The following is a 14,121-nucleotide window of genomic DNA, read 5'->3' on the forward strand; positions in this document are numbered from 1 at the left end:
GACGTTTGAAAATTGGGGCTCCTAACCCTAATCTCTTAAAATCTAACCTCACTTTTCGTACGAAATTATTATAGGAATAATCTCGAACTGATGATAACGCTGGCCTGTCGTATTGTTGGTTGTCTAACTTGCTTGTTCGGGGGCCCCCGGACACTGGTAATTAAAAATAAAATCCCCCTAAGCCTTAATACTGGGGCTGGGCCCCTTGCGTATAACTTTGGTGTCTGGGGGCCTGACCTCGATCTTATACGACTTAAATTGGGGGCGCCGGCTTCTAACGTTTTTAAATTTGGCGGGTAATTTAAACTCAAAAACTCTCTGGGCTCTTAACCCTACTGTCTTAAGATGTAGACCTTTAAATCTAACCTCACTTTTTATTTAAAATTATTATCGTTAAATAGTAGTAACATAAAATAAAATTTCCCTACGTCGGGGGGTCGGAGTTCTGTACTCCAAACACCAGTGTCTTAAGATGGGGGCCCCCTACGCCTTAAGATGAGGGCCCCTACGTCTCAAGATAGGGCGCAGGCCTCTGATCGGGCCATGTGTTTAAAAATTGGCGGGTAATTTAAAATAAAATTCCCTTACGTCTTAAGATGAGGTGCACGCTCCTGGATGAAGCCCCTCTAAATCTAACCTCACTTTTCATTCAAAATGATAATCGAAAAATAGTAGTAACAAAAACAAAAAATTTTAAACAATGATATATTTATAAACTTACAATACATTTGAAAAAAATTAAACTATCCATTATAAACAAATCTTAAATCTAATTAACATAAAATATAAAAGCAAAAATAAACCATAGAGTACAAAACTAATGTCTAATTAACTAATGAACACATTTTACATAATTCATTTTAAAAAATAAAAAATAATATAAAATGAAAGCGAAAACGAAAACTATAACAGAAACAAAAAAACTAATAAGCAGAATTAATATAATTTTTAATAGTATTCATAATCAACTTCCATACTTTTGGAGTCTTCTTCTTCTTGTAGAGTCGTAAATCGATCTTCATGTATTTTCTTTCGTTGCGAAACTTGTAATTTAGGTTCTAAATAGATGGATTCTACTTGTCGTATCCGTCTTCGAAATCGTTCACCATCTTTAGCGTACTGTTGCCAAATAGCATCACATCTCAATTGGTGATAAGCGAAGGACCATTTCACCATTAAATGTATTTTCGGAGGGTTAAAACTAGAATGAATAAGTATTTGTAAAGATTTTAGTTTGTATTAATAATTACCTTTTTTCCTTTAAAATAAAAGGGTCTTGCGATTCGCTTACAAATGTATGTCCGTTATGAAACCTCACATTTCCGGGCGAAGATAATAAAAAATGTTCAAACTAAAATGATCGGTTTAGATTGATTTTATAAAAAATGTAAACTTACAATTCGTCTCTTCGTTAACTCGGAGACCGGCTAAGATTTTTTCTTCTACATATGCTTTTCACATTTTGTACGAAATGACCAGGTAATATAGCATTTTGTTGGAATATATTCTTTTACACTATCCAAGGCTCGTTTCAATTCTTTAAGCTCCACACAGAACGAACGAAATGAGAACTGTCTATTTAAATATTTATTGCACAATATCGAAAGATCTTCATACACTTTCACGATTCCTTGATAAAGATAATTTTTGAGTAGAGTAGAGTCTTCATGTGGGTAGCGTTGTAGAAAATCATGAAGCGAATGATGAACTTGATTCTCTAATCGATTTACGGAGAATCTTTTCGCTTCCTCACAACAAAACTGCGAAGAGTAAACAACACACCAGACAGACATCATGACAACAACAACTACTACTACTAAATTTGTTCGCATGCGTTGTCTATCGAGGAAATCAACAAGAAATCTGTTTCCAGTATAAAACCACATGTTTCCGTTTTTTCGATAAGCATTAATGAAGAACGCTAAAAACGGTGTTCTAGAGTGATAATGGACGAATTAAACCGCTTAGCAGCTCGATACTTTAAAATTTTATTGTGAATGATGATGCAGTTTGCTCTAGAGGTTATCAATAGGAAATCCTTTTTCGGTTGTGAACGATTCCACACGTTCAATGTTAAATAAGATCTCTTGTAGTTTTTAGCATTGGTGTGTACTCTACGATAGCATCGTGTATGATAATTACGTAGGCTTTTGTATCTTGAGGAAACTCATAGTCCGACTCAAATTGAAGTGATACATCTACAGTTGAATAACGAATAGGTTCGGGGTGCTTTGAGCAGTCTAAAACGAATATTGAACGAGTTTTAAAATCGTCATATTTCAATATCGGTTTTGCTCTATCTTGATCGTTGAATTGTTTATAAAAATCGCAATATGCTTGATATGCTTCTCTGTAACGAGTTTTTCTAAAATCTAATTTCCAAGATTCGTACGGATATATACTCGAATTTAAGTGTAGACGTATGCTTCTCATATCGATATTGTCGAATTTGGTAGCATCGGCTAGGGGGTTATTCTTTCTATTAGTTTGAAAAAATACTATACAATAAAGAGGTGTGTGTACACTTTGCAGAGTTTTCACTTTCCACACTTCGTTTTTAGATCTTGGCAGAATGGGCAATTCATGAATATCCCACTTTCTAAATGGTACCAATATAGATTTACTTGTGTTGATTTTATTTAACATCTGGAGTTTAATATCATCGTTCGGAAAGACATGTTTTGCTATTAAGGTAATATTTTTTATATTCATTGTTGCTCTCCTAGTACCTGTGCTCATATAGCAATTATCATCAGATCTACTACGCACTAATCTTAGTTTATGTTTTCCAGTAATTATACGACGATAATCGTAAGGTAAATTTAGCAGAATCGATAAAGGTATTCTCAATGAAAATGTTTTATCTCTAACGTTATATGGTTTAATACCATTACCATCCATATTCCATCCTGCTCCTCCCAATTCTTTTGATTCATCTTCACCGTAACACAAGAATGTTTTAACTGTTGATAATAAGCCCACATCTCGTACTACATCAACTTCTTTATTGTTGAGTTCATAGCTTATGCTTTCAAATAAAAACGCTCCAGCGTTATTTGTTAAATAAATATCTCCATTTAAAGCTGGTATATTATTAGGCAAAAGATCATCAGAGTTAAATTCTCCGTCAATGTCAAGGTAACACTCGGATAATGGTATCATAAGATCTTCTTGATTTATAATGATGTCAATATCATCATTATTATTAAATGTACGCACTTCAGGGTTGTACGTATGTTCTTCTTCTTTAATTATACTGTGATCTACTTGAGGTCGGTCGAATATTTGAAGTTTTTCTGACATGATATCCTAAAGACTTGAGAATATTTACACTTTGAGACGACAATTGATGTTGTGAAGACACTAATGATGCTTCTTCTTCTTCTGGAAGTGCTTGGAGTGGTGACTGCTGCGATACTGAAGTATAATGTGAAAATCCTCTTCTTTTAAGAATGTTGTATACTAATCCCATAATTACTTCTTTTGAGATTTTAACGCTAGTCTCACCACAATTTCTTGACCGTTAAAATCAATAAAATTATTGTCTTGATCGACTATGTCGAGAGTTATATTGCTAATGAAAGATTTATTAGTGAGCGGTAAATATATTTGATTTGTTGGCTCAATGAAAATTTGCTCTCCTGGATTGACAGTTATAGCGGTTTCGTAGATGGTATGTGATCTTTTACTTTGATAATAGGATCCTGTAACTATATTACATTCCACTCGAATCGTGCTCACTTTTATAATATTTACAGGTAAATCGCTTTCGTGTAAAGTATTTGCAGGTAGCTTTCTACTTGAGTATCCAAGTCTTTTGCCTATACTGTCATTGTGGCTGAAATTAACTCCATATTTACTCTTCAATTCACACTTTAAAGTATTAAGGTTAGGTTTCAGAGAAAAAATTTTTGATCGTTCTTTGTCACTGGTACATTCTGGGCAGAGAAAATTCTGAATATACTGTTCTATTGCATCTATCTCGTAAGCTCCCTTAGGGAAAATGATCTCTCTTTCCTTACTATCACCTTCTTTAAAATAATGAAACTTGTTTGTTCCTTCCTCGATATTTGGAATATTATTCGTGGTTAGAAATCCTATAAGAGCCAATGAGTATTCGTAGTGTGGGTCAAGTTCAATAACAGGATTATACGTAGCACTTAGTCTACTTGTATTACCGACAAGTGAAAACGTCGTATGCATGATGAAGACTGAGGTAGAAAAATGTCGGTCAGGTTACTTTATACCAATTTTATTTTACTAGACAAAAATTGTAAACACAAATGTCCACAATTATATTTTAATTTTTGAAATCTTTTATGATTAAAGTATATTTTACAATTTTTAAAATATTCTATTAGTTCTGGTGGTGGTTTCAAATTACCGTAACTGTCAAAATAATAGACATTTTTTCCAAATTTTTTATAAGCTACCCAGTGAGTGCCTGGACCAAGCGACAAATCCAAATTAACTATGGCTTTTTCATAGTTTCTAGGCCCGGCTGGTGGTAATGAATTTCTCATAAATACACCTCTAAAATTAGAAATTTTTGATAACGAAGCATATTTTCTTACATCCTCATCCGATAAAGGTCTTTTGAGTAGTTCTAGTAAAAGTTTTTTGAGACGTTTTCCAAAAATAAACCGTAACCGTCTTTACGTTTTCGTAAAAATAATCCGCTTCCTTGTTTTCCTATTGCTATAGCTTCCATTGTTTTGTTATGACGTTGTTCTTCATCCAATTTTTGTTTCGCTTGTTTTGCATCGTTTACCGCTTTGGCTATACCAGCTGCACCTCCAGACAAGGCACCAAGGGCTGATAATCCTCCAAATATCAACGGTAGAAGTGGTAAAAATCCTCCCTGTTTAATTGGAAGGACACGGGGTATTTTAATTCGATTCCGACCTCCTGCTTTTTTTATTGCTAATCGAGCGGTTTTTAGTGCGTTTTGTATAGTGTTGATACCCTCACGACTGTTTTTTTGTATTGATGGGCTCAAAACAGCTCGATGAAAAGTTAGTTTAGATTTTTTTCTTCTTGATAGTGAAGTAGGACTCATGTCGATAGTTTTTTTTTTTGCTTCTTTTTTGTCACTATAATTCGTTAGCTACTTTTTCAATCACTTGTTGTCTAGCACCAAATCACTAGCGATTGTTTGACTATATATAGTTTGAACGATTGCTTGTTAGTTGCGAAGCAGAGTAAACCTCTTCCTTCAACAAACAACATAAAACTGAATTAAAATTGCTACTGAGGAAGCATATATATATATTTTAAATTTCAAAATTAATACTCATTAGTGCAATGCGCATCATAAGACAAGGTACGTGTTTAGAGATTAGAAATCATGATGATGACAATGAAGAATATAAGAGCCTAAGTCATCATATACATCGACAAAAACATGGTGTTTTGTTTCCTCAATCGATACGATCTATCATTTGCGGACCTTCTGGAAGTGGAAAAACAAATATACTACTATCATTATTATTTGATCCGAACGGAGTAAAATTTACAAATGTGTATATCTACTGTAAGTCCCTCTATCAACCCAAATATAAATTACTACAAGAAGTGTTAGAAAGAGTGAAAGGAATTGGATATTACCAGTATGAAGATAACGAACAAGTCATTAACCCCAAAGATGCAAAATCGAATTCAGTTATGATATTTGATGATGTCACTTGTGATAAGCAGGACAATATCAGAAGATATTTTTCTATGGGACGTCATAAGAACATCGATTGTTTTTATTTGTGTCAGACTTATACGAGGATCCCTAAACACTTAATAAGAGATAATGCAAATTTATTAGTGTTGTTAAAACAGGACGAAAGAAATTTGAAACACGTCTATGAAGATCACGTAGGTACCGATATGACTTTTCAAGAGTTTAAAAACGTATGCACTATCTGTTGGAAGGCCAAATATGGATTTCTGGTTATAGATAAAGATTCTGATCTAAACAGTGGTCGATACCGCAAAGGATTTGATCAGTACATTATTCAATAAACAAGTGAGATGCGATAACAGCACCTAATGTTTTGGAAAAAAGATCTGTTTTTCCGAAACAGCATCAGTACAGTTTCTAAAAACAGATGCAGAAGTTTCCTGTTATAGGTTCAGTATAAAATACTGGAGAAGGAAGGGATTGTTGCAGTTTATATTGAACGTTCAATATGGATAAACCTATTTCCAGTGTTCGAAGTGATCGTATTAAACGTCGGATTATTAAAGTGTCGGATGCTATTAGAAAAAAGTATAAAGCTTTAACGCTAGGCATGAAAGAACAAGATGCTGCATTAAGCAAATTATTTACACCAGTTCTTAGTCCTCTTAAGGAAATTTCCACAAAAATTGATGATACGTATAAACACCAACAACAACCACAAAAACTAGGAATTGTTGAAAGGGATAACGAAGCACGAGAGCTATCGACTCCATCTATGAGTAAAAGAGTAAAAACTTATGGTCGCAACCAAAATCAACGAGTAGTGGAATTTTCGTTTTTACCGCCCAGATCAATAAACCAACCGTTAGAATCCAGCAATAATAGAGCAAAAAACGATGAAGAAAGAGAAACAGATGATTCTGTCATGATGAACGATGACGAACAACTGCATCGACAGCAAGACGATGAAGAAACTCTTGATGAAAATTTTGAAAAAGATGTCGAAGAGGACGAAGAAGTGTTTGAATATAAACCTGAAGAAGAAGAGATGAAAACTGAGTATGAAACCGCATCAAAATTAAATCTCTCAGATATTAAACAACCAGAAGTCTTTGAAGATTTTCTTAGTCAATTTCCAGATATATCAAAACCATCTATTATTAAAGTATTAAATGAAGAAAATGATGAAGTTTATGGGCCAAGATACGATCTGGAAACGAATAAATTTCATTTAGGGAATATAACATTAAACATTACCGATAATGGAGATTTTCAAATAAATAATCAACTATTTCCTGCCACTGAAGGACTTTATACATTACTTTTCAGTAAAAATCCCGACAGTGAGACTATCGTCATTAATGATAAAGATCGAAAAATCTACAAGCAAATGTTAGAAATTTCGAATGCTCATAAGAGAGATTACGATCCTGAACAACAGATAAAAGGATCTAGAGGTGAAAAATATCTTCAGCATATACAACCACTATTTTCGAAAACAACAGACAAAAAAAGGTCAAAATCAACTCCACAGATTACTGAATACTTTCCCGAAAAGAAAAGATCTAAACGAATTAATACGAATAACGAATCATCTCCCAGTTTTTCACCAACTTTATCATCGAGTAGAAACACACCACCAACAGCATCGATTATACCAACCAGAACCACATTAATGCGTCAACAACGCACTTATAGTGTACCTAATACTTCAACTCCGACACTTCCTCTGCTAGGAAAAAAGTCTGGTCGTGGTTTGTACAATAACAATTTTGTGACCGAATACGTTTATTATGACGCTTTTGACGAATTAGTAGAGAGATTAAATTTATTACATGCTTCCGTAAAAGCTGGTAATACAACACATATAAATGAAATTCGTTCAATAGAAGAGGAACTACGTGAAGCTGACGTCATCTATTAACATCTAATTAATAATTACAGCATTGATTGCAATGATTTCAGTATCAAAATGCCTAGAGACGTGTTCGGACGTGCTCGTGGAAATAATCTTCTTTCATCTTCTTCAACGGCTGCATTGAAATCAATATTGTTGAAACAACAACAGCAACTTAGTTTTACCAAAGACGGAAATTTAAATTTGGAGAATCATAGAATTTGTAATGTGTCATTACCGTATGATAAAAACGACGTATGTACGAAACAATATACAGATGTGATTAAAGAAGATTTTAATAAAAAAACTGATAACCTTGTTAGTGCACTGAGAGCGTTAAACAAGAACATTGCAGAAGCGGATAAATTGTGGGATAATAAGTTCAATGCGGCAATATCGAATATAGAAAACCAAATTGCTTTACGACAGAAGCGAGTTGATAAAATTGAAGAAACTGTAAGTAATTTTAATTCTGATGTAGAGATTTTAAACAAAAAAGTCGAACTTTTAATAAAGAGTCTCAATAACGAATTAAATGAGCTGAAAACGAAATCGATGAAAAAATTAACTGAACTAACCCAAAAAATTAATACACACGTGAATAGTGAAATAAATCATCGAATCGAAGTTATCAAAGACGAATGGAAAGAGTTGTTAAGTTCAAATGGTAAAGATGTTGATCTATTAAGAGATCGAATAGTAAAACTAGAGCAGTTACATCCTGAACGCAAAAGACTGAAGTCTAGTGAAGAAGCTTCTTCAGTGAGATGAATAAAACCCCTAATACAAACAAGAGAAGACGAGGGCGACCACCTCAAAAACAAAATGTTTTAATTACGGATACAAAGAGGGAAGTGGTCGACGAAATTTTTAAACCAGCACGGAAAACATTTCCTAGAAGACATACAGTAATCAAAGGCTTAGATGACTTGTGGCAGATCGATTTGGCTGATTTACGTTCCTACTCTAGTGAAAATAGTGGATACAAATACATTTTAGTCGTAATTGACTGTTTCTCCAAATTTTTGTGGACTAAATCGCTCAAAACAAAAGGAGCAGAAGAAGTTGTGCAAGCTATGGAGTTCATATTTAAAAGAAGTCGACGACATCCGAGAAATTTACAAAGCGACCAAGGAAAAGAATTTTATAATAATCGTTTCAACAAATTAATGCAAAAATACAAAGTTAATCATTACAGTACATACAGCGTAAAAAAGGCAGCTATCGCGGAAAGAGTCATTCGAACTATTAAATCTAAACTTTTTCCACTGCTAACCTTGAACGCTTCCTATAGATGGTTAAATCATTTAGAACGGGTCACATCTGAATACAACTCATCTATTCATCGTACGACTGGAAAGAAACCAATAGAAATTAACAAATCTAACAAAGGAGAGATAAAAGTATTTAATCGAGGACAGAAAATTGTGCTCAAAAACAAAAAATTTCTACCTGGTGATTTTGTAAGAATCAGCAAAGAAAAATTATTGTTCGAAAAAGGTTACACACCTAACTGGTCTACGGAAATATTTAAAGTTGTGAGAATTAAACAGACTAATCCTGTTACATATCTATTAGAAGATAGCGATGGGCGACCGATAAAAGGATCTTTTTATAATTACGAACTTCAAAAAACTAAATATTCAGACGTATATTTAATCGAAAAAGTAGTACGTCGCAAAGGAGGAAAAATTTTTGTTAAATGGTTGGGTCTTCCACAGGAAAAAAATTCATGGATAAATTTAACCGATATCATGTGATGATTCATTATTTATTACAAAATTCTTATAATAGTTGGAAGATGTTCTGTAGTAGCAGCTATTTCAACGACTGCTTTTACCCCTGAATCAATTTTCTCTTCGTTTTCTGCTTTAACCCATCCTACAGTTTCTAATTCGCTCATATGAGGAAGAAAAATCTAATCCCTTCTCAGAATTATCGAAGAAGGAGTTTAAGCTGAAAAGTGAAGGGATTCCCTTTATTGTAAGTATATATTTTTTGATAAAATAAATCTAAACCGATAATTTTTTTCAATTTAGTTTCAACTTTTTTATTATCTTCGCGCGGAAATGTGAGGTTTCATATCTATTGATAAGCGAACCGATAACGATTCAAAAGACGCTTTCAGCGTCGAAAAATTGTACGCAAGTGAAATTTGATAATAATTCACCATCGAAAATACATTTAATGATGAAATGGTCCTTCGCTTATCGCCAATCGAGATGTGATGCTATTTGGCAACAGTACACTAGAGATGGTGAACGATTTCGAAGACGGATACGACAAGTGGAATCTATCTATTTAGAACCTAGATTACAAGTTTAGCATCGAAAGAAAATACATGAAGATCGATTTACGACTCTACAAGAAGAAGAAGACTCCAAAAGTATGAAAGTTGATTATGAAGACTATTAAAAATTATATTAATTCTGCTTCTTAGTTTTTCTTGTTTCTGTTATAGTTTTTGCTTTCATATATATTGTTTTTTATTTTTTTAAATGAATTATGTAAAATGTGTTCATTAGTTAATTAGGCATTAGTTTTGTGCTCTATGGTTTATTTTTGGTTTTATATTTTATATGTTAATTAGATTTAAGATTTGTTTATAATGGATAGTTTTATTTTTTTCAAATGTATTGTAAGTTTATAAATATATAATTGTTTAAATTTTTTGTTTTTGTTACTACTATTTTTCGATAATAATTTTGAATAACAAGTGAGGTTAGAATTAGAGGGACCTTAATAAATGTTAACATTATAATTGAATTTTTAATGTATTCGTCTATAAGCTAGATTGGCCGAGCGGTCTAAGGCGACAGATTTAAGCTCTGTTTCTATTTAAGAGCGTAGGTTCGAATCCTGCATCTAGCATTTTTTATGGATATATAAATTCATATATAAAGATTTCTCAATTTCATTCATTCATTCATAACTTACGCTCTGATGACTATGAAGCAGATGTCATTCATAAATTGTGTGCGAGTGGTGAAATTCGATAATTCGCCACCAAAAATTCATTTAATGGTGAAATGGTCCTTTGCTTATCGTCAATCAAGATGTGGTGCTAGATGGCAACAATACGCTAGAGATGGTGAACGATTTCGAAGACGGATACAACAACTGGAATCCATTTTGGAACCTATATTACAAGATTCACATCGAAAGAAAATATATGAAGTTCGATTTAAGGAAAAATGTTAACCTGAGTGGTATTGTTATTACGTGATTAAAAATAAATATTTTAAAAAAAAATGCTTCTGTTTTTGTTACTACTACTATTTTACGATAGTAATTTCGTACGAAAAGTGAGGTTAGATTTAAGCCCTACATTTATTTTAAATTACCCGCCAATTTTTAAACACATGGCCCGATCAGAGGCCTGCGCCCTATCTTGAGACGTAGGGGCCCTCATCTTAAGGCGTAGGGGGCCCCCATCAGTAGTTATATAGTGGGGGTTCTAGACCAGGTCAAATGAGGTCAAACTGGTCCAGCTCCCCCATTACTTTTCATCGAGCGGTCATTGACCTTTCATTTGTTGTCGAGCTTGTCGGTGCACGTGGCTGACCTTGCCAGCTGGTCCAGCTCCCCCATTACTTTTCATCGGGCGATCATTGACCTAGTCGTTGCTCGACCTTGGTCGTTTATTGCCCTCGTTCATCTCGAGATCTATCCCCTCTTTTCGTTTAGGTCGGGGAGGGATCTCGGACGCAATCTCGCATCCCCACTTCCGTTTTATACTTGTATAAAAGTCGATGGATTCGTCTGTAGGAATTACGTTTATTGCCCTTGGTCATCTCGAGATCTATCCCCTCTTTTTTTTTAGGTCGGGTCGCTGCACGGGGCTGGCCTTGGCTGACTTGCCTTAGGACTTCACGTGCCTGACCTGTACGTTTTGGCAATGCCTTTAACTCGATCGACCTGACCCGTTTTTCCCTAGTCAGGTTGGCCGAGCGGTCTAAGGCGTCAGATTTAAGCTCTGATTCTCGAAAGGGAGCGTGGGTTCGAATCCCACACCTGACAGTTTTTTTTTTCGTTCGTTATTTTGACGTTTTGTGTTGCGATTAAATAAAACACAGTTTAATATAGTATTATTTATTGAGGAAACCTTGAATACAACCAATTGTAAATACATTTAGCATTGTTTAAAGAACAGTAACATTTTTTATTATTAGCAATATGTTTATCACATGCTGGGATTTCTTTAGATAATTTCACAGAGTCTTCAATTGTTTCGAGGTTCACAATTTTGGGGCAGTCTTTTCCTAGCGTTTCCCTAAGGTAATTTTCTTTACATTTTCCTTTTACATATAAGATCTCCACTGCATATTCCTTGATGTATTTGAACAAAATTTCTTTTACAGATATCTGCTCCTTGAAGCCGTCATTAAATCTCAACATGTGATGATAACGTTCTAGATATCTAGCTTGTTTCTTCGTTCTTTCATCGATTTCTTTGAGTTGTTTTGTAGATTTGAATGTTTCGTGTATTGTGTTAATTCCATCGTAAATCGCAAGTTCTTTTACAATGAATTCAGGTAGACAAAAACCTTGTACGTCGACTACAACCAACTTCATCGTATCAATTATGTCAACTGACTGAGAGAAAAGCGACTATGTAATTTTTTTTTTATCAATCCAACTGTTGTGGGTGTTATTAAATCCTAACCATTTAACATAAAGTTGATTACCTTTCTTTTTTAAAACTTTTTCAACGAGATATACACCTGGATGCTTAACTTTCAATAGTTCCATTTCATAGAAACCACCTAAAATGTTTTCACCCTTTTCATCTTTCAAAAAATATGTGGTGGGATTAGTGAGATTAATTTTTCTTATTATGAAAATCTCATTTGACCAATTGGGTGTGTATCCCTTATCGAATATTCCGCGATACTTACTTATTCTTACGTTATCACCAACTTTAAATTTTGATTTATTGCTAACTATTTTAATCTGAGTATAAGCAGCTTTTAGAATAGCGTTTTCATTACTTTTGTTAACTTGTGACGGTTTCATTTTTATAGTACGATGATAAGAATTATTATATCGATGTACCACATTTGCCAATAAATCTAACCATTTATAATTTCCTTGCAAACTAAATTCTTTCCACATTAAATTTTTTAATGTGCGATTTACTCTTTCGACGATTGAGGCTTTTTTTAAACTGTAGACATTGTAATGATTAATTTTGTATTTTTTCATAAGATTTTGAAACTTTACGTTGTAGAATTCTTTTCCTTGATCTGTTTGTAAATTTTTGGGTAACCGTACGATTTTGGATAAAATTGTTTCCATTGCAGTGGCGATTTGTTGAGCATCTTTTGACTTTACAGGGACAGCCCACACGTATTTTGAGAAACAGTCAATAACAACAAGTATATATTTGTATCCTCTGTTTATCTTAGCATACGGTATCATTTCCACTAGATCTGCTTGTAATGTTTCATTAATACCTTTTATTATAACCTTGCGTCGTTTAAAATTAATTCTTACGGGTTTGTGCAATTCTGCAACAATATCTCTTTTAATGGGAGTTGGCTCATACACCTTCTTGCGTTTCATTTTTATCAGTCTTATGTATATAATGTGCTTTCTCGGCACTAACTAACGATTCTTCAAAATTAACAGGACATTTTATTATCATTTCTGCGAACAAATTTGGTACATTTTCTGTTTTATTTACAGCATATTTGAACGATATTCGATCACCGTTACGTAGTACAAATCCTTTCAATTCTTCTTTACTAAAAAATTTGTTATTTACATAAACATTTATTTCATTAATGGTAATATTCAATTTTGTAAGGGTTCCAATTTCTAAAGGAAACGTATAGTGCGTTTCTTTAGAATTTAATACATACGTGTTTTCCACGGTTTTATCGGATTCGAAGCGAAATATCAGATTATAGAACATATAGTTTGAAATAGTAATCATATCATTGTCGATAGAACCTGAAAGTTTAGCATGTTTTAACAAATGACGCCCGAATTTATCCAGAGTCATATTAAGCAATAATTTTAGCTTCGCGTAGTTCTTCTATTATAGAAACGATTTCGTTTTGATGACCCGAATGGCCTGCTGTCTGGGAAGCGACTAACAACTTCAGTCTTTCAACTAATTCATTTGGATCTTCCCAATACACATAATCAACTTTATTTGTGTTTACTTCTTTAAATAGTACTTGACCACCTTTCTTCGGTTTTTTATACTTCGTGAGAGTTGAGAATAATGGTCCTATAATATTTTTGTATTTCATCGAACTTGTACCCAATATTCGATCATTTTCATCGAAATTTCTTCGATATGCATTGGTTTTTTCTAAAATTTTTTTGTAAATTTCCTTGTCTTCCGTAGTAAAATGAACAGGCTTCTTTTTAAAAATAAGTTCATAAATTCCAGGAGTCCCTTTAAAGATTTCATTGTCTATTTTTATATCTGGACCTATAAATTGTACCTCCTTCGAACCAATATAAAATTTCTCTGAGAAAGTGTCATGTCTTACGCCTGTTCTGTGATCAAATTTACTTTCTGCATCGTGATGCATTTCGT

General features: G+C 33.5%; 1 protein-coding gene and 1 long non-coding RNA gene across 2 annotated transcripts; both read right to left on the bottom strand.

Moving 5' to 3' along the window:
- Positions 1-594: 594 nt before the first annotated feature.
- Positions 595-1,866, bottom strand: LOC135143939 (uncharacterized). Its single transcript, XR_010282949.1, has 3 exons — positions 1,398-1,866; positions 1,251-1,351; positions 595-1,201 (listed from the first exon to the last, which is right to left on the bottom strand). It is a non-coding gene; the product is annotated as an uncharacterized LOC135143939 (long non-coding RNA).
- Positions 1,867-2,073: 207 nt separating this feature from the next.
- Positions 2,074-3,303, bottom strand: LOC135143915 (uncharacterized). Its single transcript, XM_064075817.1, has one exon. It carries the CDS (start codon positions 3,301-3,303, stop codon positions 2,074-2,076), a length of 1,230 nt encoding a protein of 409 aa, XP_063931887.1.
- Between the last annotated feature and the right edge of the window lie 10,818 nt (positions 3,304-14,121).

Source organism: Zophobas morio, unplaced genomic scaffold (genome assembly GCF_036711695.1).
Source record: "Zophobas morio isolate AGI-343-1 ecotype UQ-CSIRO unplaced genomic scaffold, CSIRO_AGI_Zmor_V1 ptg000078l, whole genome shotgun sequence".
Classification (NCBI taxonomy): Eukaryota; Metazoa; Arthropoda; class Insecta; order Coleoptera; family Tenebrionidae; genus Zophobas; species Zophobas morio.

Coding starts and splice junctions, on each gene's coding strand:
- LOC135143915 (XM_064075817.1), bottom strand. CDS start 3,303: ATGTCAGAAAAACTTCAAATATTCGACCGACCTCAAGTAGATCACAGT.